The sequence below is a fragment of the Dermatophagoides pteronyssinus genome, unplaced genomic scaffold (assembly GCF_027571235.1).
Source record: "Dermatophagoides pteronyssinus isolate colony J.1.1.1.1 unplaced genomic scaffold, Derpt_VIB-CSIC_2022.12 sq0042, whole genome shotgun sequence".
Classification (NCBI taxonomy): Eukaryota; Metazoa; Arthropoda; class Arachnida; order Sarcoptiformes; family Pyroglyphidae; genus Dermatophagoides; species Dermatophagoides pteronyssinus.
Genome location: NW_027461565.1, coordinates 194,502 through 220,487, shown reverse-complemented (window position 1 = coordinate 220,487; position 25,986 = coordinate 194,502). Strand labels below are relative to the sequence as shown.

General features: G+C 27.3%; 6 protein-coding genes and 1 long non-coding RNA gene across 11 annotated transcripts in view; 3 read left to right on the top strand and 4 right to left on the bottom strand.

The window, feature by feature from the left end:
* Positions 1–1,387: 1,387 nt before the first annotated feature.
* On the bottom strand, positions 1,388–2,705 carry LOC113792577 (uncharacterized). Its single transcript, XM_027342486.2, has 2 exons — positions 2,539–2,705; positions 1,388–2,461 (listed from the first exon to the last, which is right to left on the bottom strand). Exons 1-2 carry the CDS (start codon positions 2,597–2,599, stop codon positions 1,473–1,475), a joined length of 1,050 nt encoding a protein of 349 aa, XP_027198287.2. The 5' UTR covers positions 2,600–2,705; the 3' UTR covers positions 1,388–1,472.
* A 379-nt stretch (positions 2,706–3,084) lies between these two features.
* Positions 3,085–4,798, bottom strand: LOC142646048 (uncharacterized). Its single transcript, XM_075823961.1, has 2 exons — positions 4,786–4,798; positions 3,085–4,709 (listed from the first exon to the last, which is right to left on the bottom strand). The coding sequence occupies exon 2, from the start codon at positions 4,066–4,068 to the stop codon at positions 3,568–3,570; it is 501 nt and encodes a 166-aa protein (XP_075680076.1). The 5' UTR covers positions 4,069–4,709; positions 4,786–4,798; the 3' UTR covers positions 3,085–3,567.
* A 292-nt stretch (positions 4,799–5,090) lies between these two features.
* On the bottom strand, positions 5,091–7,142 carry LOC113794453 (tRNA selenocysteine 1-associated protein 1-like). The gene is made up of 5 exons (XM_027344576.2): positions 6,784–7,142; positions 6,631–6,728; positions 6,414–6,513; positions 6,211–6,349; positions 5,091–6,146 (listed from the first exon to the last, which is right to left on the bottom strand). The coding sequence occupies exons 1-5, from the start codon at positions 6,988–6,990 to the stop codon at positions 5,869–5,871; spliced, it is 822 nt and encodes a 273-aa protein (XP_027200377.1). The 5' UTR covers positions 6,991–7,142; the 3' UTR covers positions 5,091–5,868.
* Positions 7,143–7,258: 116 nt separating this feature from the next.
* LOC113794475 (uncharacterized) lies at positions 7,259–10,566 on the top strand. 5 transcript variants are annotated; one of them, XM_027344596.2, is made up of 5 exons: positions 7,912–8,139; positions 8,213–8,757; positions 9,262–9,353; positions 9,496–9,669; positions 9,738–10,564. In XM_027344596.2, exons 3-5 carry the CDS (start codon positions 9,288–9,290, stop codon positions 9,999–10,001), a joined length of 504 nt encoding a protein of 167 aa, XP_027200397.1. In that variant the 5' UTR covers positions 7,912–8,139; positions 8,213–8,757; positions 9,262–9,287; the 3' UTR covers positions 10,002–10,564. The 5 variants fall into 5 exon arrangements, with proteins under 5 accessions (XP_075680075.1, XP_075680071.1, XP_027200397.1 ...); XM_075823958.1 differs by having other exon boundaries at positions 7,919–8,139; positions 8,916–9,353; positions 9,738–10,563; XM_075823960.1 differs by lacking the exons at positions 7,912–8,139; positions 8,213–8,757 and adding an exon at positions 7,259–7,731.
* A 344-nt stretch (positions 10,567–10,910) lies between these two features.
* On the top strand, positions 10,911–11,987 carry LOC113794464 (motile sperm domain-containing protein 2-like). The gene has a single exon (XM_027344585.2). The coding sequence runs from the start codon at positions 10,922–10,924 to the stop codon at positions 11,861–11,863; it is 942 nt and encodes a 313-aa protein (XP_027200386.2). The 5' UTR covers positions 10,911–10,921; the 3' UTR covers positions 11,864–11,987.
* The window catches only part of LOC113794442 (uncharacterized), a 31,954-nt gene continuing 16,896 nt past the window's right edge, over positions 10,929–25,986 (bottom strand). The window contains exons 2-9 of the mRNA XM_075823955.1: positions 16,814–17,226; positions 14,640–14,829; positions 14,504–14,569; positions 14,262–14,432; positions 14,051–14,098; positions 13,856–13,936; positions 12,578–12,868; positions 10,929–12,465 (exon numbers count right to left, since the gene is read on the bottom strand). Of these exons, the coding sequence (XP_075680070.1) occupies positions 12,170–12,465; positions 12,578–12,868; positions 13,856–13,936; positions 14,051–14,098; positions 14,262–14,432; positions 14,504–14,569; positions 14,640–14,829; positions 16,814–17,226 (1,556 nt within the window). The 3' untranslated portion in view covers positions 10,929–12,169. The remainder of the gene's footprint in view (positions 12,466–12,577; positions 12,869–13,855; positions 13,937–14,050; positions 14,099–14,261; positions 14,433–14,503; positions 14,570–14,639; positions 14,830–16,813; positions 17,227–25,986) is intronic.
* LOC142646050 (uncharacterized) lies at positions 22,326–23,989 on the top strand. Its single transcript, XR_012847068.1, has 3 exons — positions 22,326–22,488; positions 22,542–22,710; positions 22,792–23,989. It is a non-coding gene; the product is annotated as an uncharacterized LOC142646050 (long non-coding RNA).

The window sequence follows — 25,986 nt, the reverse complement described above, 5'->3', positions numbered from 1 at the left end:
GCCTGAATATATATTTGAAAAATAAAATAAAAATTTCATCATTATCATTCCCGGCATTTTAGGTTTGAAATTTATTTTTCCACTTTGTTTTTTGTTGTTGTTGTTCTAAATTCAAAACAATAACCCAGTGAATTCTTGAAAAACAACAACGGGCAATGAATTTTTCTTTTCTTTTCGTATATACGGTTGTTGTTGTTGTTTTTCATATCCGGAGATTGATAATTCATTTTCAACATCAACATAATCATATGATCATCATAAATTTATGATTGAATGTTTCGATTCTTTCTTCTGAAAATTATGATAAACGTGATCAAAGTTTTTTCTTCTTCTTCTTCACTCTATTCTCGTTTATCTTCTCTCTCTATAGCTCTGTTTATTCGGTTTAGTTTTATTCTTCTTCATCATCTTCTATCGCCCGATAATTCGATATATATTCATTCTCATTAATTATTCCATCCAAAATAGAAAGTCTTTTCACTATGTAAAAATTCGGTTTGAATCCGGCCTAGAATTTTATATATATTTTCACTTTCGAAATTTTTTTTTCATTTTCATTTTCCATTCGAACGATTTAGGGCAATTGTTTTTGATTAGTGGCAGTTAGATGGATAGAATGAACGGTTGCAAGAAAAAAAAGCAGAAGAAGAAAGAAATTAAACATGATTTGCATATATCAAGTTTGTTTATTGTTGTTGTTGTTGTTGTCGTCGTTTGATGTTTGATGATAAAATCTCAACAATCGATTATTATTCATTAATCGAAAAAATTATCATCCAAAAAAAAGCATCATTATATCATGGATGGATGAATGGATTGAATGAATGAATGAATGGAATACGGAATTGCCAAAGCGGTGATGAACAATGAATAATCATCGGAAAAATCGAACTCATTTAGTCATTGACTTAGCAAATTTTTTTCCAACATCTCAATCGTTGTTGTTCTGTTCTGTTGTAAATAAAAAGAATAAATAAGATTTTCTCCAAAACAGAAAATTGTCTATACACACATATATACTCACTCTCCGAAAAAAAAATAAACCGAATTGGCTTTGGTCGTGGTCACGATGAAAAAAAAATGATTTGATTTTTTCTTTTTTATTACGAGTCAGCAGAAAACAAAAATTCCGGACATCAGCCATTGATGATGCACAATCTTTTTCTTTCCTAACCATAAGATTTGGCCAATAAATTTTAACCAAGTGAAAAAAAACCGATACAGCAAAAAATCCAAAAACAAAATTGAATTTAAATTCTGAACAAACAAAATCCTCACTTTTGAAAATTTTCAAAATCATGATTTAATTGGAATTTTGGAAAATTCATTGCAAAAAAATAAGAATATTTTTGCAATGAAAACGAAAAACTAAATGAAACGCCATCTATTATTCTTGATTAGAAATATGATTTTATTTTTATTTTATTTCATTTTTTTTATTCAAATGAGATTTTTTTTAAATATAATTCCATTCAAACATAGCCAAGTGTTGACCAACGTCCACCTTTTTTAACCATCAATGCACGACGGAAATTAACATATGATAATTTAATATCATTAACAATATCATTTAGATTTTTGTCTTCCAATTGTTGTTGAAAATAATCAATAATTTCACGTTTAATAATATTCAAATCAACATCGGTTGTTGGACGATTATCTAATTCATTTCGAATCGTATGTAATTGTTCGGAATAATATTCTAATACGGATGCAATACCGGTAAAATTTCGTTCAATATCTTTAACATTCAATGATTCCATTGAATGTTCGAATCGTTTAATTTTATCCGAAAATTCTTTCATCTGTTCACTTATCTTTTTCATTTGATCATTCATATCATCCATACGATCGCTCATTTTATCCATTTTTTCAAATTTTTTTTCCATATTTGAACGCATTTTTTTCATTTCACTTTCAAGTCGTTTACAGCATTGATTATTATTATTGTTGTTGTTGTTATTGTTATGATCATTTTCACGATCATCATCATCATCATCATCGTCGTCATCGTCATCATCATTATCATTATCATTGTTATTATCATCTTTTTCAAATCGTTCACAAAGAATACCATTCGTAGCGAAACAATAATTTTCAACCCATTTACCTGGTTCGGTTTGATTCATTCCATTCATTTGCATACAAGCTTTAGCAAAATTCATTGTTGGATGTTCGGAAGCCCAATTAGCATAGGTATCACCTTCAATTAAAACTTCATCATTACGCCAGGCAAATTTGGTATTTTCTCGAATGCCACCAATCCATACACTTTTTCCATAACGAATATTACGAAGATAATTTTCAAGAAATTTTTGTTCATCCTGTGAATAGATAGTCACTGCACGTCCACGTAATTGACCACAATATCGATCACTATCCGAATATGCACCTTGATGATTACGTACTAATGTATAACATTTTCTATTACGACAAGTCCATTCATTATCACGGGCAGCGACTAAAACAAATAATGATGCAAAAAATAAATGGTTAATAATAATTTTAAACAAAATAACAAAAACAAAATTCACTTACTAGTTTGAATGAATACAAATATTACACAAACGATAATTTGTTTGGAAAAATTCATTGTCATTTTTTTTGTTTTGTTTTGTTTTGTTTCACACTTGATATTGATATTATAATCAGGGAAAATTATCAAATGAGAATAAGGTATTTTGGATGTAAATCTGGTCTTTTTATATCAAATTTTTTTTAATTTTAATTTTATTGTTGCGTTGATTGTCGTCTAAATGTCTCATATGACAAAGGTTTTGTAGAATAGATTTCTTTGAGGATTTACCCTTATAGAAATAATACTTTTATAGCCATCATATTTTCGGAAAAATATTTTCGGAAAAATATATTTTTACACTTAGATATTATCCTTTATCAACCAAAAAAACAAGTACAAATTTTTCGAACAAAATCATAAATACACAACATTGCCATAAACAAACATGTGATCGACATTTGATAATCCCAAAATGATACCTTTAAGATTATAAAGATAAATTTTTTTGTTTCGCATAAATTTCCAAATTTGGATAAAGAATTTGAATGAATAGGTAACAAACAACATACGAAAAAACAACAAAGTCATAAATTTATTATTATTTTTCTTTTTGTGGATGTCAAAAAACAAAATTGTTTTTTTATTATCATTTAAGGATATTGTTGGTGGTGGTAACTAAATAGACATGCATGCATGCATCAAACAAACAAAACAAATCAAAGAAAAAACCGTCCGTAATGATGAAACAACAAAAATAATGTGATGCAAAAAACAAGAAAAAAGGAAAAAGAGGAAAAATCGTATGATTTCATAATTAGTAACAATAATAATTTTATGATTCTGTTGACAATATTTAACGATTAAGGTGATAAAATTCATTTTTATTGTGTGTGAGTGTGTGTGTGAAATTTTAAATTTTAATAAAATCTAATAATCAAATTTACATTATTTCGTTTATAATTGATAAATGTTTTTTTTTCAATGGAAATTGAATATTGCACTAAACAATAGAGAAAAATCTAGCATTTTTTTTCTCTTGATTAAATGATTTAAAAGATTACAGATGCTGTTACTGATGAATGATTGATAAAAATGGTAATAACGATTATTATCAATGAAAATTGTAATAGATTATAACCATTACCAATAAATGATGCCATAATTTTTTGGCTACCATTACATTGTAAATCCGGTAATATTGTACAATTTTTTGTTTTTGGTCGTTTAAAATAACGTTCATATGTGGAAAGAAAACGACAATCATCCTGATAACGTGATTCGGTTGTTGATGTACTAACAATATCTTCGCATGATAATTTTCGTCGACAATTTGTCCATTTATGATTACAACAGCAATAGATTTCCTGTTCATCCATTGAATTTTTTACACAAACATATGTTTCATTTGAACATTGTTCTAATTTACCTAATTGTTGTTGACTAAGATTAGTAATTATAGCATCAATATTTGAAGTGAACAATATGAATACAATCGATATGATGAAAATATTCGAATTGATGAATAATAATGATGATGATGAGGAATTCATGATGATTGATTTTTTGTAAATAAACAACAACAAAGAATAGAGAAACAATAGATTACAACCAATACCGACGGAACGGGAATGAAATTCAAAATGAAACTTTTATTTGAAATGGAAACTTATTTATATTTCGATGGTTCTCAGCAAAAAAAAATTGTCAACGATTGCACTATAGTTTCTTTAACTTTTTTGCATTATGCATAGTGTAAATAATTATCATATGAATTTTCATTGTTTTTGTTGTTGTTTTTTTTCTACTAAAGGTAATGATTATTATAATAAAAATAGGGACAAGAATTAACCGTTGAAAACTTTGTTGTCACAGGTAAAACAATACAAACATTGTAATGATCATGGTCATAGCTATAATGATAGTGCCATTATTGAAATTGTTTTCACCAAAAACAAAAAACAAAAAAACCATAGAACAGAATTTATTTACCTGAATGATAATGATCATTTATCAAAATAATAATAATAATAATAATTACAAATAGGAAACAATTCATTCGAACAAAATGTTTTTAAAATATTAATTAGTTTGGTCAGGGGTTTTGCAAATCAATCCGAACATTGTGCGAACATGGTTAATCCATATGCAGTAGCATTTTTTTATTCTGTAGTAATAGATACTTAATGTTTACCTAGATAAACAATACATTTTGAAAATTAATCATCACACACACACAAAAATGGAAAAAAACAATCATCAAATTTCACCTTGGTGATGGTCCAGAAAAAAAACAAAATTTTCATTTCTAAACAAAAAAAAATCAAGGTTAAACCATAGTTTAACCAAGATTTAAAAAAACATTACTTTTTTTTATATAAAAAAACGAACGATATTCATTTATTCTAATTATTAATTCAGTTTGTTTTATATTGGAGATTATAATCATCATTATGACAGACAAAAAAAGAGAAAAGAAAAAAAAACATCTGAAGACAATAATAATAATAATAAAAAAAGATTAAGAATGAAAGGTATTATATGAAAAAAAGAAAGAAAAAAATCAATCAATCAATTAATCAATCAAAATCATTATTATTATTATTGTATGTGTGTGTGTGTGTGTTGTATCAATCAATTGTATAATAATGTAAGAACGAAGGATAATTGTAATATAGAGAGGATATAATTGAAGAGAGAGAAAAAAAATTTATATTTGCATATATGAATAGTAGTAATATGTATGAAGGTGTTGGGTGTTGGGTGTGTGTAAGTGTAAGTTTGGGTTAATTATAAGTATATAAAAGTTGTAATATGTATGGCTGATAAATTGTTGTTAACTTACACTTATAAAGGATAATATTAAATATATTTGAACGATGTTTAAAAATGTATGTTGTGTGGGTGTTTTGGTGTGTGTGTGTCCTGTGAATGGGTTGCCACTGCACCACCGATGCAAGGGAAACATCAAAGGTGTGTGTGTGTGTGTGTCCAGAATGTATTTTTCATCATCATCATCATCATCATCTTTATCGATATTATTTATTAATTAGATTATTTGGTGTGCGTCGTCCACAATCTTTTCTTTTCGTGTATATAATGTTAAATTTTTGTTACTAATTTAAAAAAAAAAATCTCTTTACAATTTCTTCATCAGATCAGAATTGAGATCAACGATGAATGAATGATGGATTTGGGATTAAAGAATATCATTATAATTTTTTTTTGCTTCTTCTGGTGATGATGATGATGATGATGATGTTCGTTACATTGAGTTGATAATGAATGTTTTGGTTGGTGTGTTGAACTTTAAAATTTTTTCTTTATCATTTTCATCAATCATTTTCTCACAATTAATAATTTTGTGGACGAAATTGTTGAGAATCATTACGATTGTTGTTGAATGATTGATCCCGTTGTGATGGTGGGAAACGACTACGATTTCCTAAACCACCTCCAACACTACCACCGCTACCAATACCACCTTGATTATTATTATGTCTAGCTTTACTAACCGAAATTGGTTGCGCACCAAGCATCATTGATTGTTGACTCAATGCTTGATAATAATCATTTTCATCATCAAATGAAACGAAACCAAATCCTTTACTAATACCATCATTCATGATAACTAATAGATGAGAAAACAAAAATTAAAAATTATTCCCATAATTTAACAAAATTCAACAAAATACCTTTAGCCGAAGAAACAGATGGATAATAAGCAGAGAATGCATTCAACAATACGTCATTATCAATTTGTGGAGGAAGATTACCAACAAATACGGAATAGCGTCCACTACGATTAGCTCGTTTCAGAAAGAATCGTTTGTCCTATTCGAAACAAGCAAATAATTTAGAAATAGAAAATATAATAATTTTAAACAAATGTTTATACTTCTTCAACATTTGGCATCTTCTTTCCATTCAGCTCACGAAGTACATCTTGAGCCGTACTACGATCATCAAATGAAACAAAACCATAACCAAGTGGTAATCTAATGTAAAAAATAAGATAGAAAAATGTTGATTTTTTAAATTTTCAATTTTGAAATCGAAATCAGAATTTGAGAGATGGCTTTCACAACTGAGCACATGGCAAAAAAAACACATACCCACTATCCTTGTTTCGAATTATTTTAATATTGTGTACATTGATACCAAGCAAATTAAAGGCTTCTTGAATCAAATTTTCATCCATTGAACCATCAATCTGAAGAAAATATTTATTTTTTTTAAAAAATCAATATCAACAAAAAAAAACATACATTTCCCATCCATAATGTTTTTGATGAATTTTGATCGGATGGAAAATTTTGTCGATTATCCATACGTCGTTGATTGGAATTCGGTGGCGGTGGTACACGTGTCGGAACACCATAACCATTTGTAGCAGGATAACCACCCTGTATCGGTACCGGATTCATATGATGAATCGTTGCTGCTTGTGGATAAAAATTCGAATACATATCCATTGTTTTATGATTTATGTTTTTTTTTGTTTTTGTTTGTTCGATAATTTTCTTTGTTGGTGAAAACTAATTAAAAGATTGTTGATGAAAAATTTGGCAATCTAATTATAATAACCTGTAAAAAAAATCAATGAATTTTTTACTCAAAAAAAAAGAAAGAAAAATCGAAAAAAAATCTATTGATGATGAGATTATGTGATGCGTATATTTTTCCTGGGGAAGAGAATAAATTGTAAAAATGGCCAGAAAAAAATAAAATAAAACAACAATATGCTCACTTGGCATGCAGGGCGATGAGAAAAAAAAAATCTGCCACTCATGCACACAAAATAGAAGAAAATAAAATGAAATCCATGCATGCACACACCAACATACAACACTCACACAGTGAACACGGTGTAAATATCTATTTTATGGATGCCGCAAACACAAAACACACACACACAAAACAATCGATTGTTTTCGATCATCGATAGCTCATTTTGGATTCTAATCATTGGATGGCGTTGTATGCGATTTGTTTGAATTTATTTTTTTCAAAATTTTCAAATCTTGGAAAAAAACTCTTCAAGAAAAAATGAAATTTCGTTTCGTTCGCAACTTTAAGCTATTATGTCTAAGGATAATGATGATAATAATAGAGATGATGAAGATAATTATTATATCCATTATGTCTAATTATGAGATTTATTTTCATCCTCCAAATATTGTTTTTCGTTTCTAACAAATGAAAATAAAAAAAACGTTTGTAAAACAAAAGAATGAAATTTAACTTTTTATTCAATGTCGATTTATTTCATTTGATTATTATTATTATAAGTATGAATCTGATTAGTAGTCTAATTAGTTTAGAATCATATACTGACCGCTAAAAATAACTATCATTGTCATTTAAAAGTTCAAAATCCTGAAAAGATTTAGATTTTTCTTTTTTTCAAATGTTTCAACAACAGCAACAGCAAAAATAAAATATCAACATTGACATCCAATTTGTATTGAATTTTTCTTGAATCTACATGAATGACCAAAACAAACAAACAAAAAAAGAAAGAGAAAACCTTTGAACCTTGAAGATTACAATGTCAAATTCTCTTTCTCTTTCGTTCGTTCTCTTCCTAAAAAACAATTTCTTCCGTCATAATATTCAATCAGGTAGCCTTCATTGTTCATTGTCTTTCCTTTACTTTCCATTTTTTATTATTATTCATAATATATTTCGTTCCAGATTGTAATAAATGTAATTGAATGTAACACGAATTCAAACGACTACAAAGACGAAAACAAACAAACAAACAAACAAAAAAATTGACAAGATCAAATTCATTAAATAAAAAAATGAAAGAAAATTGACAATGGCATCGCTCGTACACATTTGCATTGATGGCCAATGTTTTTTTCGTTTCTTTCGTTTCTTTCTTCATTCTGCACCATGATCCATCAATAGCATTGTGTGTGTGAAAAAAAATAACGAATAGGAAAAACCTTGTTCGTGGACTTTCATATATAGCAATGATTTTAAAAAAAATGTTTGACCAAACAAAACAACATTGCATCAATTATATGATAGCACTATTATTACTCATCATATTTCTCTTTTCATATTTTTTTTCTTGAACAAAAAATCATTTAAACTCACCTGACCACTTTCACTTTTGGATTTTTCTCCTTCTTCTTCCTATCGATTAAACAAACGATACATTTTCATTCATAGCATAAAACTTCAAACAAACAACAACGTTCATTGTCGTCATGAAACTGATCAATGTCAATGTGAATATTTTGCTATGGCCGGCCACTGCCGCCACTGTTTGTTTGTTTGTTTGTTTGATTTTCAAGTTTCATTTCGTTTTCAAAATTTCCTTTATTTAGCTATTGTTGCTAAAAATACCTGATTTTTTTTTAATTTTATATTTTTTCAATTTCATTAGTAGTAGTAGTATTATTCTAAGTAACAGTAATTGATGATCATTTTACATCGTTCAACGATGCGGCTACATTACAGACAATTTTTGGATTTCATTTGGATTTGTCTATGTAGATTCGACATTCGTTAATCAAACATCCATCCATCGATAGTGTATACATTCTATTTTGTTGATCAAAAACAAGTTCATTCACCATAATTATTCAATTTTGAATTGATAACGATAAAAATTTATTTCATAACCGATTCTTTTGTTTTTTTTTATTATCCATTTCATCGAATATTTTCGAAAGCCAATTTGTTTCTTTTGCATAATTTTTGTTTTCATTCTTTATACATCAAATTGTCAGCAAATTCTGGACAAAATATCAACAAAATGCCTACCTATGATGATCGTAAAAAAACAGTCAACTATTATGGAGTGTTTACCCTTTGGGCATCGGTAAGCGATCTTATTAAATTAAGGATTTATACCAATAATATTCCTGTTTTCTTTTTACCACCTTAAACATTCCCACATTATAACTTGTTTAATTATGTAAATGAAACGAAATACATTTCTTTGTATTCTCACAAACAAAAAGCTTCTATTATTGGCATCATATTTTTCATTATTTACAAGCGGATGTAAACAAGTAGCAACAATGGAAATACAAATCAGTTTAGCTGTTGCATTTGTATCCGGAATATTAATATTTTTATTAAGTTTTTGTAATATTGCTAGCCGTTTATATCATTCAAAATTTAGTTTCTATTTGGTAAGTGTTGTTTTTTTAAAAATCAATATTGGTTGATCTGAAATTTTCAATTTTTTTTCAAATAATAGATTGTTATTACATTATTGGCACTATCAACATTATTAATATATCAATCATATCAAACATGGAATCATGAATGTAAAATTGGTCGTTATTATGAACGTAATAATCAACTATTTGATAATATGACTGTAAAAAAAGATGAATTTGAAAAAACATTACTGGCAATATCAAAAAAACGTAATAATCATTATAATGTTTCAGCATTATTGGATCTTATTGCTGCAATACTTTTTATGGCATCTGCTTATGCATTCAGGTATCGTTTCTAACCAACAATAACGATACGAATATAAATATATGATTTATAATCATCGAATACAATTATATTTCGAATGCAATTCATTTCATTTCAATCATTTCATTGGTCATCATCATCATTATAATAATAATAATAATAATCAACATATTAATTACCCATCGAATTTCAATCAAAATACGGGCAAAACCAGAATCAAAATCGGATTATTATGATTTGATTTCGTTGAATCGATTCCTAAATTACTAAACAAAAATTTGTTTTCCTTTTCGATTTCATATTTTATTCAATTTTCATTGTTTTCATCCACTTTGTTCTTAGATTCAAGCCATATGTCTAGTCTTTTTTTGTAGAATAAAATGAAATTTTTTTCCGTTTTCAGGAAAAAATGTTTTTGAATCGAAATTGTACATGTTGAAATTCAATTTTTCCAGAAATAAAATTAACACAAAACTAAAATCATTAAAATCATAAATTTTCCCAAAATAAAAATCTCCCAAAATAATCGATTAAATATTCAAATCATTTTTTTCGGTGTAAATTTGTCAAATATACCTAAGCAAAAATACATTAAAAACTTTAAATTAATTTAAAAATACATCAAAATGATCATGTTGTTAATGTGTTTTTTCATTCAATTTTTCTCTCTTTCATCGAAATTTTTTTTCATCACTTTCGCCTTGATTGATGAAAAATCATGATTAAAAACAATTTTTTTTTATCAAATCAGCTAATCATCAAATGTTAATGAAAATGGAAAAAATGGCCACGAATATACAGAACGAACGAGAAAAACGCAATTACTAAGGGAGTGAACGCAGAAAAAAACAAGATAACTTTCAACTGTCATCATTAATATGTTAATCTTTTACAAATTGAACTGAAGTTTATTTGCGTGTGTCACACTACATATATAAAAACAATATCATTTCAATGAAAATTTTCATTCATTTTATTTTCAAAAGTAATTGCGACAACAACACTGTTTCATCCGGCTACCACAAAATTCAAAACAAACAAATTTTTCATTTATTTATTTTTGTTCCGTGTTTTAAAATCTACCAAATTTTACAAATTAATCAATCAATTATGGCAACAATTGAATCATTACGTTCACGTTTTAATGAAGAAGTGGATAAAAATCCATCATTATATCATCCGATTGATGTTGAACGTGTACGAACAGAAGAATGGCAAGTAAAACGTTATCTTGAAGAATTTGATAATGATGAAAATCAAGCATTTGAATTGATGAAAAAATCATTACAATGGAAAAATGAATTCGGTATACATGATCGTAATGATCAATATTTTCCATTAGAATTTTATGATTCAACTGAATTTCTTGGCCGTGATAAACAAGGACGTTATGTACAATTGGAAATATTTCGTAATCAATATCATTTAAAAGAATTAACACTACTTTATCGACAATATGTTGCACATAATCTTGAACGTATTGATCGTATGGCCGGTGAAAATGGTTTCATTTTATTAATGGATACAAATGGTGCTGGTGTTTCAAATATCAATTTGGATCTTACTAAATTTAAATTAAGTATCATTGAATTATATCCCGGCAGTTTGAAACAATTTTTTGTAGTCGATTTACCATGGTTATTGAATCCTATTATGAAAATAATTGTCGGTTTTATGGGACAAAAAATTCGTGAAAAATTAAGCTACATTAAACGACAACAAATATTGGAATATATGGATGAAGAAAATCTACCAATATCATTGAATGGTAAAAAAGATAAAGCAAATATACCGGATAATCTTGAAAAATTTGAAAAATGTTTTAAACGTTATGATTTGGATGAAAAAGTTGTTGATCAATATTATTCGACAAGAAAAATTAAACGATCCAATTGAACTGAATTACATTTCGACATTTAACATTTTATTATTGATTGATTTGATTAGATTTTAGCAAATAAATAAACAAAGAAATTTCTTTTTTTTTAACTTATCAAAATGAATAAAATTGATTAATGAATTGTGTGTGTGTTTGTTTTCTGAATCTGAAAATAACTGAAATCACTTGTATGTTTTATTATTAATCTTTTTATTAATTACAAATTACAAATTTAAAAGTTTATTGTTATTATTATGTACAAAGATGTTGACAAATTTATTTACAGTGATGTATTGTTTTCGATAATTATTTTGTTGTTGAAATTAATAATAAAGGATTTTCCGCAATAAACAACATAAGATTGTAATAACAATCATTGGTTTTTCCATCATTGTCATTCCCGAAGATGAAGATGAAGATGCAGATGATGATGATGATGATGGTTGATGTTGATAATCATTATAATCATAATTTTTATCACCCATCATATTATTATTATTATTGGTAAAATTATTTGATTGATGATAATTTTGCAATTGATTCTGTTGTCGTCCTTGATATGTATAGATATATGTTGGCCATGATGATAACATATATGGTGTTGATGGTGGTGCAATTTCTATTTTTTTCATACAAAAACAAAAATAAAGATAAAAGTTTTTTGATAATGAAAAATATTTTTTTTAGACACGCGATTTCAATAACAAAATGTGTTAATGTCATTTGCTTACCATATAATCGTACAAGACCTTCTTTTTCACCTAATACATTTTTCGCAACACATTTATAGCTACCAAAATCTTTTTCATCCAAATTGAATATCCGTAATTTCATTTTCGTACGATATGATTCATGTTCTTCATTCATTTTATATTTTGATAATGATTTTGGTATAACTTGTCCATCATAACGAATCCATGATGTAATAGGTTGTGGTGATGCTTCACAACGACATTCCAATTGTACATCACTACCGATTGTTGATCCAACCAATTGATTGGATACTTTGATTTTTGGTCGAACTATAAAAAAACAAAACAAAAAGAAAATTAAATCAATGGCAAGCAATATTTTCGGATTGTCAAATATCCAAGAAAAAAAAATTCAATTGAATTTATAAATTGAATATTTTTTTTTCCGATTCAAACACGATAAAAATATAAATATTGTACTTGAAACAGTAGTGATAATTTTTCAATAGGAAAAAAAATTGATATCCTGCCAGGAAATTCAATTCAATTCAATCGATAGATCGATTGATAAAAAGTACAACCTTTTTGATAATCATCAGTATAAATGAGAAAAACAAATGTTGATTAAATTTAATGTTGAAAAAAAATCTCCACAAGCTTGAAACAAAGCCAAAAAAACTTCCTCACGTTGGTTTATGACAACATTTTGATGAAATTATCTCTAAACATATATCATCATATCGAACATGAACCGTGAACCGAATATCGATTAAATCGATATATATTAATCGATGTTCATCACTACACTCAAACATTGATTTCGGTGAAATTCTTTTTTTTTCAACAAGAAGAATCTTGAAATTCTTTGTTTATGTCGAATGAATGCCAAAATTCTTTCTTTTTTTTTACCAAGATACCAATCATCATCATCATGCAAAAAGATTTTTATCACATTCAAATGAGTTGAAGAATGTTTCTTCTCAGTTTTTTTTTCTCTGTTCAATTTTCATTCGAATGAATGAATAGAAAATTCATTGCATAAGAAAAATGTCTGATTCAGCACAAAAGATTTGTAATTTAGAATTCTACTATCTTTTGTTAATTATCACAACGTGTGTTTGTTGAATGAAGAATTCATAAAAATCAATTCAATTCAATGTGAAAAATGTTATCATCTCATTGAAGAATATTGAGATTTTGTAATATAAAACTATTAATTTATTTGATGAAATAAATGCATTTTCATTTGCTCATCATTTTGTACACCAAATGCAACAAAAAGCAAAAATTCTTCAATTTTCCAATATAATCACTTACAATTAACATGTACAATAATCCTTTTGCTTACACTTGGAGGCACTGAATTGGATGCTATACAAAGATATGCACCCATATCATCTGTGGAAAAGAAAAAAGAAAAGATTTTTTTGGTTTTGGTTAATTAAATAATTCGACCAATGATCAATTTGTATTTCAGTAAAAACAAATAACGTATTCTGTATTTAAACAAACCTCTTGTTACTTGAGTAATGTTAAGAAATTCGCCTTCAACTTTTTTCGCTAAATAACAACAACAGCAAGGAAAATTACGATTGATGATGATTTGTTTTTCAAAAAAAAAGAACATTATAAAAAGAAAAATAGATTGTTAATTGATTTGTTCAAATGAAATGAATGAAATTCAACCATAAGCGAAAGCATGCATAAAAACAGATTAAATTACCCGAATATCGTTTACCACCATAAAGACCAAGGTTAATATCTTTATTATCTTCACGACGCCAAACAATTGTTGGTATTGGATGACCATTTGCATGACAACGTATTGAAAGACGATGTCTTTCATCAACACTAATATCCGAACTGGTTGCATTATAATCGATGGTAGGAGCAACTTATTAAAATCAGGAAAGAATCATTCAATTAATGGAACTAAATAAAACAAAACAGAAAATATTCACTTACTGAGAATATCAAGAAAGGCAGCTTGACTTATAAGTGGTTCGGTATTTATCTGGCACATATACCATCCTGAATTGAATTTTCAAAAGAAAAATCCAGTTTTTTTCATTTGTTTTTAATAAATAATATTTTCTCATACCTTTATCGGTCGATTTTACCTGTTTAATATGAAGGAACCATTGTTTTTTATTATTATTTGCTAAACGAAAACGTTGATCTTTTGTTATCAATTGTGTTTGAATGGAAATTAATTCTGGTTCAATTTTTTTACCGCCATCCGCATTATCATCATCATCATCATCAAATGCTTCGATTTTGAGCCAGGCAATCTACATACGAAAAAATAGGAGAAACAAATTTTAAACAATGTAAAAAAAACCTTGGTCAATTTGAAAATCAGACATAAATGAAATGGAAAAAAGGGTTTCTTCAGTAGGTAGCATTAGTTTTTCTGGTAATTATGTTTGATGATTGAAAATTAAATTATCAATAACCAGTGTTTAACTAACAAATCAAACCATCCGAACAACAACCAAAACAAAACGGCAAACTCAATTAATCTAAAATGCATTGGTAGCTTCTATTTTATCACCACAGAAAAAAAAACAGCTATGAACTATCCAAAAATCAGGAAAAAAAAAAAGTTTATTAAATGAAATTAATGAACCAAATGCACATGTACCCACAAATACACGAACAGAATGTTTCAAATTCAATTTGAATTTTTGTTGTTGTTGTTGTTGTTGGACATTTTGTATGTTGAATAAAATGGAATAGGCCAAGATGATTCTGGTTGAATGATAGAAAAAATATCTTCACTGACAAATAACCTGACAAAAAAAAAAATTATATCGCGGTTGACAAAAATTTTTACCTAATCTAATCTAATCTCCTTTCTTTCTTTTCGATCTATCAATATAATAGCTATGGACGAAAAGAAAATAAACCAGAAAAAAAGAAGAATTTCGTTTTGCTTTTTTTTACCAGGATTTTACATTGAATAAATAAACATTATGCAAATGTAAACACAGCAAATAGACAAACGTAGATTTGACATCATCTTGAAACTGATCCATTTCTTTTGGAATAAAATTATAATATTTTTTTGGTCAACCAACAAAAAAAACCGTAAAGGGATTCGTTTTTCGTTTTACTTTACTCTCGAACGGATCAACCAAACGGGAATCTCTCTCTCTCACTATATAATTCATCATTGAAAATTCATAAGAAAATTCATCATTCATTCAAGTGTATTCGCAGGAAGATGAATTTGCAGAAAATTTTGATGATAAATTATTCATTCTTTTGGTGATGCCAAATGTATCAATCATTATCGATGCAAATAAAATAAAAAAACTCTTCATTTTAATATTTTTGGGTTTTTTGTTTTTTTAATAAAGTTTTTTCTCTTGACACAAGTTTTTTATTGAGATTTCCTCGTTTTTATCTGGCAATGTGTTTCGAATACGAAATAATTCATCCCTGAATGTATGAAAAAAAAGAAAAGAAAATGAAAACTGCTTAGCAAACAAACACTGCGAAACAAGATTATCTCATTTCAAATTTCAAATTAAATATGACAACTCTAACTTTGGTCATAGAGAATTTTTCTGAAAAAAATTATTGAATTTTATGAAATCAAAAAACGGTTCGAAGTGAAAAAAAATGAATGAATGACGAATATGATTTCTCCATCACCCACTTTTTTCTGCAGACTTGTTTACTGTTTTGAAAGTAATGAATTAATGATATTCTAGAGAATCATTATTTTGTTGTTGTTGTTGTTGTCATTACAGTAGCAGCATTTTGTTTGGTCGAGACATTTAAGGAAGAGAGAGAGAGAGAGAGAGGGAGAAAGAGTTGAAGAAAATAAAATTTGAATAAATAAAAGTCCAACGTCAATTAATGTGTGTTTGTGTAAGTGTGAGAATAGTGTGAGAGAGAGAGAGAGAGAAACTTTGGAAAAGTCTCGAACATTTTCATATGATGTTAGATGTATGTTTTTCTAGTTAAAAAAATAAATTTTAAAACAAAATTTTAATGGAAATGGAATCAAAAAAAAAAACAAAAACAAAAAACAAAAAAAATTTCCAACCAATGAAAATGAATTGGATAAAATTCTAAGGAAAGAATTTTCTTGAAAAGAAATAAACTAAAATAAATAATGAGATGATGATGATGAAGAAGAAGAAGAAATACGAAAGAAATTGAATGAATTTGTTTGGTTTTCTTTGGGAAATAAAAATAAAAAATTTTAAATTTCAAAAAAAAAGAAATGAAAATAAAAATAAATAAATAATGTAATGAACAAACCTTATAAGAACCTAAATGATCGACTGTACATTCAAATACAACATCACGACCTAATGCAATTGTTTGATTTGATAGTTGGCTTATAAATTCTGGTGCATCTTTACTACCACCACCAACAACGCCACCACCACCACTATTACTAATATCAACAATATCATCAATTGTTTTTGTTGATGTTGTTGTTGATGATGATGATGATGATGAGGATAATGCCGTTACTATGGACGATGATGATGATGATGGAAAAGAGGCAGAATATTTATTATTATACAATAAAGAATTTGATGAAATAATATTTGATGTAAGATAATTTGAGATGGATCTTATTCGATGATTATGTTGTTGTTGTTGATGTTGTTGATGATTTTGATGAGAATTTCTGTACATCACATTATTGTCGATAAAATGGCAATCTAAATGGAGATTGATTGAGAAAAAGGTAATATGTGGAGGGGAAAGAAAAAATAGATTATTTAGATATTGACATTTGATTATCGGAAAAAAGGGTGAAAAAAATATTCTCATTCTGTGTAAAAAGGATACGTTCAATCGGTTCAATGTAAATGATTTTCGTTTTAAACCAAAAAAAAACTGTAATGGATTGATTGATCCAGGAACTAATCATAATAATAATCATAATGATTATCCATTTGTATAGAATAGGATTCCCCCAAAAAAAAGTATGATAAAATTATAGATAAATAACTGTGAATGAATTATATTCTCATGAATATATAAATTTACCGTTTCAAATACGGGAAAAACCATGAAAATTATCATCATCATTATCATTTCAATAGTTATTATTATTATATAAGTGAAATCGTTTTTCTTTTCCGGAGAGAGAGAGAGAGAGAGAGAGAGAGAGAGAGAGAGAGAGAGAGAGAGAGAGAGAGAGAGAGAGAGAGAGAGAGAGAAAAAAAAAAAAAAACGGTAAATTTGAATTATTCCTGAAACCAGGTGGCTGTTTGTTGTTTCATTCTATTCTGTTTCAACGATATCATCATCAGTTGGAAATAAAAACAAAACGGGGTGTTGTTGGTTTCATCCATGTCACATGACAATGATGAGTATTCTTTCTTTTGTTACTAATTCTGTGGTTTAGTATTTCTCTAATTTGATATTAATTATATGTTGTTTTTTTTAATATCTTTGATGAAACATAATAATAATGTTTTTTTTTGTTTCTGGAATGAGACACATGGTTACCGATATCATGTATTCATGTTCGGTTTGGGTTTGATCCATTAAGAAACCAAAAGAAATAAACTTTTGGGGAGAAATGGGTGAAAAAAAATATGAATAAATTCATCATGAATGACACATATGATCAACTTGAATTTAGTTAGTCAGTTTCGTTTGATAGTATACAAAACAAAATCCAGCTGAATGGAAATTATATTCATTTCATTATTGAATATTCAAATGATAATGATTTGTTATTCACAAGAAAAAACGAAAAAGATTTTCTTTTCTTTTCTACTTCTGATCTGATGCATTTTCTGATGTTGTTTTTGTTGAATAAATTTTTCTGAAATTTCATCAATCAAGTATTATGTCAATCACTTTTTTCTTTTGTTTATCTATATGATAATGAAGATAATGATTACCCAAAAACTGATGTTTACTTTTAATTAAAGATGGATTATCTATCTATCTAACTATCTATTGTATCTATCTAATTTTTGCATATGTATCTTGTGTATGTAATATAAAAAGATTACATCGTAAATGAAATGAATGAATAATGAGCAGAAAATTTCTTTCTTCTTTACCGATTTGGCGCATAATAGAGATAATAATGGATACATCGAACAAACAATTTGACAATGAATTTGCATTTGTTTTGTGTATTCCATTGATTTCATAATGCAGGTAAAACAAACCAAAAAAAAGGCGACAAATTATTATTGTTAGAATAGCAACGAACAGGTCATTTAAACATTTTTATTTTTGTTTTTTTCTGTTTAATAATTATCATTTAAAAATAATTACACAACAACAACAACAACAACAAATCGTGTAGATTAGGTTGTTGTGAAAAAACTCATCATCATCATCAGTCATGAAAAAGAAACAGAAAAAGAAAATGGAACAACAACAACAACAACAAAAAGAATCAAGATAGAATCATCATCATCATCATTGTCATTAGGCATTTCATTAACTGGAACAGAAAATTTTGTTTTTTTTCATCAAGATAAAAATGAATAGGAAAAAAAGGCCATGTTTTCTACTTGTGTGAAACAGAAAAAGAAATCCGTTTGTTTTTCTGTTGATATAATCTTTGTATAGCAACTATGTATGTTTTTTGTTTCTGACTGAAGGAAATAGCCAATTGTACCAAAACATACTCGACATTCATTCATTCATTCATTGTTGAAAATCATCAAGAATCTTGATTTTATTCAAACACACACACATACACATACTTATTATGGATCGACAAAGATCATTATTATCATTATGACGATGATGAAAACACAGTGAACAAATTGACTTTATGTGATAACTATGATGATGTTATGAATAATGGTCCAAAAAAGCAAACAATGATGATAATCATTTTGTTTGAAGTGACCATAACATTACACTCTAATTATCGAATCATCAACATCATCATCATCATCTTACCAGAAGAATTTTACATCGATCAATGTTTTTTCTGCATTGCTGAATACAACAAGAATATAAAAAAAAACAACAACTAAAAATTCTCAACAAGAAAAACAGCATATTCATCATCATTTGTGTATCACTTGTTCAAATATAAAATTTTTTTTTTCATTTCATTTTTATTGTTGTTGTTGTTGTTGTTGAAAACAAATAGACTATAGGGCTAACAACAACAACAACAATTTGCTTTTGTTGAAACAAAAATAGTTTTATTTGCAATTGAAAACGTGGTGAAGAATAACTAAAAAAAAACATCAATAGAATTTTCATGTGAAAAAGTCCAAACATTTTTTTTGGTTTGTGACCGGGTTGAATTCTGGTTATTCTTCTGCATCAATATTCCATTGTGTTTGTTGTTGGTTGTTCAAAGTAAAGTTTATTCTGATTATTTAATTTCATTCGAGAGAAAAAAGGGAAATTGCACATTATTTTCATCTGAAATTTTTCACCATTTTTTTTATCAAATAATGTTTGTTGCCCTTGTCCGGTTTTGTTTCAAACAAAAACAGAAAAAAACGGCGTGAATAATATATCGGAACTGGACTCGAGAAAGCAACAAAAAAAAAACAAACTTGAAAAGTTAAAAAAAATTGACTTGAAACGATGAACCTATCGCAATATATGGCTGGAAACATCATTTATGTATTTTCAACAAAAAAAAACATTAAAGTTTTTCATTTTTTTGAGATATTTTTTTCAAAACTTTTTTTTTGCAAAAACAAAAATTTCCTTCCCCTCATTACATTTAGTATATTTCATTTCATTCACTGTTTTTTTTTTTTTGGCAAAATCTAAATAATAATAAGGTCTACGTTTATGAAAAAAAAGATGCTGGAAATAAGTTTTCAAAATGTTTTAAAAAATTATTCATTGTTATTATAATTGATGTTGATGGTTCCAAATGTGTTTTTGTTGTTGTTGTTGTTGTTGATTTACCAAGAGAGAATCCTATAGAATCGTCGTACCGTCATTATATAAAAATGACGACAGCAGAAAAAAAAAGAATATTCCCAGTCAGTCGATGATTATATGTTTTCGTTTTTGTTTTGTTTGTTTGTTTTAAACATATAGACAAACAAACAGAAAAACATTTACTGAACAAATGAACAACGGTACGATAAAACACACACATGAATGATTATTGCATCAAAGTTTGATGATTGTTTATTTTCGGGGGCTGATCATCGTTAGTTTTGGGAAATTTTAAAAATTTGAAATGAATAAATATTTTTTTTATCGTCAGAAAGTTATCATCATATGAATGTCAAATTCCTGATGATTATCATTAAGAATCATTTTTTGTTCTCACAGGATAATAAAATTTGTTGAAACAATCATGCTTTTGGTTGGTTGTTTCTTCTTTTTTTCCTACTGACCAAATTTTATTTGAAATAAGAAATGATTGAACAAAACTCGAAGAATAAATATTTTTTGGTGAAAAAAATGAAATTCAAGCCCGCTGGTAATATTATCAATTTTTTTTCAAACCATTTTCTAATGTTTTTCATTTCATTTCGGAACTGAAAATTTCATTTCTTTTCTATCGTCGTTTCGTCGGATATTAGGCGCCGAAAAAAAAGATGAAGATGAGAGGGAGTGTGAAAAAATTGTAAAATAAAATTTAGATTATTATTTTATTATTTTACACATCATACATACAGATAGATAGACATGGTGGGATTATTATTTATTTAAGGATGAATCTTTGTGGCTACCAAATAAACTGCTGGAAAAAAAGATGAAGACTGAATTTTCATGATAAAACGGAACATCAAAAACGATTCGAACAATTCGATGGCCAATAGAAAATGGTGATGGCCAATAGAAAATGAAAAGAAAAAATTCAGAAATTTTGGCCCCAATTTCATTGTTGTTGTTGTTGTTGTTCAGAATCATAAACGAAATCGTTGTATATACACCAAAATGAAAAATTTACGAAAATAAACTATATTTTTTTTTTCATTTTAGGTTTGTGAAGAAAAAAAAACAACAACAACAACATTGAATTGAACAAACGAAATAAAAATGTGTTTAATCTGTGTATATTATATATATGGTTCCATAATGTAAACCAAATGGGAATTCTGAAACGGCGCGAAAATTTTCATTTATTTTGGATTTTTTTTCACTCTCATTTCTTTCATTTTGTTTTTTTTCATTCGAAACAAAGTTGCTGTTAGTCCGCTAGAGTTCGCTTTCATCGGATATGAGTGAAAACGAATGTTATTCTTACACACCATGTTATCCATTTGGAAAAGAATATTGTTTCATTGGATTTATTTGGGATGTTTGAACAAAAAGCCTTGAAAATATTGCAAAACACACATTGAATTTTTACTCGATTATTTTACTGGGAGAAAAAAAATGAACACCCTTCCTCTTCAAACTATGATAACAGATAACAATCTGTGATTTTTTTTCTTTGTTAGTTTCACTATAGTCTTAACACCTATTTTTTTCTGTTAAGATTTTCTATCTGTTTTTGTTGTTGTTGTCTATCGCTCTATTCAATCCAAATCCTGATACAATCAATATAATATCAATTTTTGTTCATATTTTTTTTTTTGCCCACCGAAAAGAAAAACATACAAGTTATAAATAGGTGGAATTATTGGGGATATGATATTGAACACAGACATTTGGCAAAAAAAAAACTTTCATACAATGATGATGATGATCATCGATGGATGAGGGCTTGGAAAACGAAAAACTTTTGAATCATACATGACAACAATAATAATAATAATAATAAAAGGTGCTTGGAAAGCGGTTAATAATCGGTATTTTCATATAAAAACAAAAAGAAGTTTCGAAAAGAATTCGAAAACATGTGGCTTATTTCACACACACAAACACACTGATGTAAAAATAGTTGATGTTTTGTTTTTTCCTTTTTTGTTGGCCCAGGTTGGATATTGTCAGGAAGCAAATAACAAATATTTTGAAATTGAAATGTGTTTTTATTTTGAATTATCGATTCGAGTTTTAACGATAATTGGGTAAATCAATTCAATCAAAAGAAAAGAGATATGAATCAATAAATAATATTTAGATGATTTATTTTTTGTTGAAGGTAATCATCATTAGATCAAATAAATCATAATAATCATAATGATTGTCAATTATCATTGATTGAAATTTTTGTTTCCTAAAAGAAAAAGTTTTTGCGATTGTCATTTCATTTGAATGTGATGATAAGAAATGAACTTTGAAATGAAAAAGTGAGTAAATGTTTGTTGAAACATTCCATAATTTTTTTGTTTTGTTTTTTTTTTGATTATTTCATTCCTGATAATGAATAGGAATTGGACAATTTGATGTTTTTTCTTGGTTATTAATTTCGAAATAATCATGATGACAAACAGCAGTCATCGACCATCATCATCATCATTGTGAATACAGAAATTTGAAACGGCATTTTTATGCAAATTTATTATGAATTCCACAATCATTTAACGTTTAGTTTCGTGAAAAAATATGGAATTTCTGTTATTTCTATCAATGTAATTTGAATATATTTTCAATGTTCATTCGAAAAAAAACACATTCATTGTTATCATCAACGTCGACAATGAAGAATGATGATAATTTTTCTTTCTCTCTTTTCATTGACCAACATGTCTTTATTATTATGATTTTTTTTCTCCTTCTCTCCCTCGAATGTCTATATATCATATGATTTAGAATCATATAGACGTGATGAATACCTACTTTGCACTACATTCGATTTATATGACAATGATATTTTATAATGAATTTTTTGTTCAGCGATAATAACCATTCATTTCTTTTCGATTGACAATTTTAATTTAACATAATTGAAAAAAGCAAACAAAACAAACAAACAATTCATTTAATGAAAGATGTGTGAAATGAATTCACTTGATTAACTCGGGAATTTGTTCCAAAAAAATTTTTTCAAAAAAATTGCGATAATTTTCCCATTTTTTTATTATTGTTTTTTTTTCTTTTCAAAGTTTACTTTGTTTTGTTTATAAATTCAAATTCAAATTTTTTGATAAATTGATGATAACTTTTTTTTCTCGAATCATTTGTTTCTTCAAGAAGAAAACGGAAGAAACGGCTATTCACTTAATTTTTGTTTGTTACAATTTTGATCATGTACATCCAACATTCACCCACACACAAACATTCACTTGAATATTCTTCTTATGAAATGTGTGTGTGAAAAAAAAACGAAAAACAAAAATGATATTCATTATATCCAGTAGTCGACGTGTGGACTACAAGAGATTATTAGCATTTAGTATTTACTATTATCATCCTCATCATCATCATCAGTATGAGTATGATGAGAATACAACGTGAACGATGTATACAATATATAGAAAACGATGAACATAAACGATATTAATAGCCATCAATTTATTATGATGATGATGATTACACCCCCAGCTAGAAACAGAAAAAAAAACTATGTACATTCTATACATATTCTCTGTATATATATTCTGTATTTGAAACATAATTCTTTTAGGAATTCTCAAACAAAACAAAAAAGTGATAATGTTTATCCACATACACAGAATGCAAGTAAGTGAATAATGTTGTTGTTTTGGCTAAAAAAAGATTCCCAACATAGCAATGATGCAATTATACATATCGTTATATATCTTTTATCATTTTTCTAGCTATACTTTTTTTTGGAGTGTTTGTTTGGTGTGTGTGAACATGAAAAAATTTTTTCGAAAAGTTGGATTATGGTTAACAGTATCTTTTCAGTATCCAAGTTTAGTAGTCATTCATTACTCTGTTTTTTTCTTTTGGTTCTAAATTTTCAAATATTTTTTCTTTCTCACTCAGTTAACCAGACCGAACTGAAAGAAAAATGTAAAGTTTTTTCTGTTTTTTTGTTTTATCATTCAGCGTTTCTCATTCGCATCAATCTATTTATGTTCACCTAAATTTAACTACTGGATATGGATGGATGGCCGAGATTTTGTGTTGAATTAATTTTTTCCGATTCTGTTTGAGGAAAAACTAACCAAAAAAAACTCTTTTTTTCTAGTTCCATATCTGTTTAAAAGGAATTTATTTATCGGGTAACCGATAATGTACCAAGATTACGATTGATTTTCGGTTGGGAAAAAAACCGTCAACCGAAAAAAAAGAGCTGTCCGAATTTTGAATAAGAAAAACAAAACAAGAAAAACCAAATAACCGAGAAAAAAATATCATGAATTCATTTTGATTATCATTCCGTTACTTTGATAATAACCTATAGAGAAGAGGGTAAATGTTTGAAAAGTAACAACTGTATAACAGTTAAGTTTTGGTTTGTCTCAGTTGTTGTTGTTGTTGTCACATTCCTTTTTTTTCATTCGTTTGGAGATTTATCACTTGAATCACATCTCTCTCTTTTTTCCTCGAACGGCTTAAATTCATTCTACGATATTTTTTTTCTGTTTGTAGCTCATTTCATTTAGGAATGTTAGAAATCATATCATAAATGTATCAATGTACAATGTACATTCACTTTCCGAATGCAATAGATTTTTTTCTTTTTTTACATCATACAAACAAACACCAACCAACAAACAAACACATTTTCTTTTCTAAGAATGTTAATAATGATGATGTAAGAATCCGGTATATCTATGTTACTTAATGAATAAGTTATGGCGGTTTATAGAAACGAAAAAGAAAAGAAGAGAAAAAATATACTGTACTATTTTCCAACCGAACGGAAAAATGATAAAATTTTTCTGTTGACAACTTTCTAAGCACAGGAGAAACGAAAAAAATCGATGACTTTCACTGTATACAGTTTTATGATAACAGATGATCTAAATCCGGATCAAAAAGAAAAAATCTTTTTTTTCATTATTATTGTTTGTTTGTTTGTTTTCTATTCGGGAAATTATCATTATCATCATCATCATCATATAAATGAATCTTTTTCGCCAAAAAAACTTTTTTCTTCTTCTTTGTATTTTGTTTCTCTCATTCATTCTTTCTTTTCCATTTCTCATATTCCATTGAATATCATGAAATATGAATCGAAAAAATCATTTACGTTTGTATTGTCATTCGGTTGTGTGTTAATTAGTTCCCAGAAAATGAAAAAAATACATATTCCTTTTTTTAGATTTCAAAATAATCATTTTTACAGAATTTTTAAATATTTTGTAACCATAATAACATTCGTTTTCATATAAATAAACATAGTGCAAACAACAAAGTGATTTTTAATGTCTATTTTCATTCATTCACTTTACATTTTATAACACTTTTTTTTTGGCAATTCCATTTTGAATTTCAATTCATTACATGAACATTATGATGATGATGATTTCTCTATAAAAAAAACTAGCATCGTAAATGGTTGTTGTCAATGATGATGATGATGATGACAAAAATGACGATATTTTTTCGCTTCCATTTCATGGAAAGAAATATTTATTCATTTCATCATCAACAACAATTTTTTCTTCTTCTTTCTAGGTTGTATATGCTAAGTCAAAATGCAATGCAGT

Excerpts from the sequence above, each read along its gene's own strand:
- LOC113792577 (XM_027342486.2), bottom strand. The coding sequence starts at position 2,599 with ATGACAATGAATTTTTCCAAACAAATTATCGTTTGTGTAATATTTGTA. Across the intron at positions 2,462-2,538 it reads ATTTGTATTCATTCAAACTA|TCGCTGCCCGTGATAATGAA; the intron begins GTAAGTGAATTT and ends TATTTGTTTTAG.
- LOC142646048 (XM_075823961.1), bottom strand. The coding sequence starts at position 4,068 with ATGAATTCCTCATCATCATCATTATTATTCATCAATTCGAATATTTTC.
- LOC113794453 (XM_027344576.2), bottom strand. The coding sequence starts at position 6,990 with ATGGATATGTATTCGAATTTTTATCCACAAGCAGCAACGATTCATCAT. Across the intron at positions 6,514-6,630 it reads ATTCGAAACAAGGATAGTGG|ATTACCACTTGGTTATGGTT; the intron begins GTATGTGTTTTT and ends TTTTTACATTAG. Across the intron at positions 6,350-6,413 it reads AGATGCCAAATGTTGAAGAA|GACAAACGATTCTTTCTGAA; the intron begins GTATAAACATTT and ends TGTTTCGAATAG.
- LOC113794475 (XM_075823956.1), top strand. The coding sequence starts at position 7,749 with ATGAAATTTAACTTTTTATTCAATGTCGATTTATTTCATTTGATTATT. Across the intron at positions 7,807-9,261 it reads TTTGATTATTATTATTATAA|CAAATTCTGGACAAAATATC; the intron begins GTATGAATCTGA and ends TCAAATTGTCAG. Across the intron at positions 9,670-9,737 it reads CAAAATTTAGTTTCTATTTG|ATTGTTATTACATTATTGGC; the intron begins GTAAGTGTTGTT and ends TTCAAATAATAG.
- LOC113794464 (XM_027344585.2), top strand. The coding sequence starts at position 10,922 with ATGAAAATTTTCATTCATTTTATTTTCAAAAGTAATTGCGACAACAAC.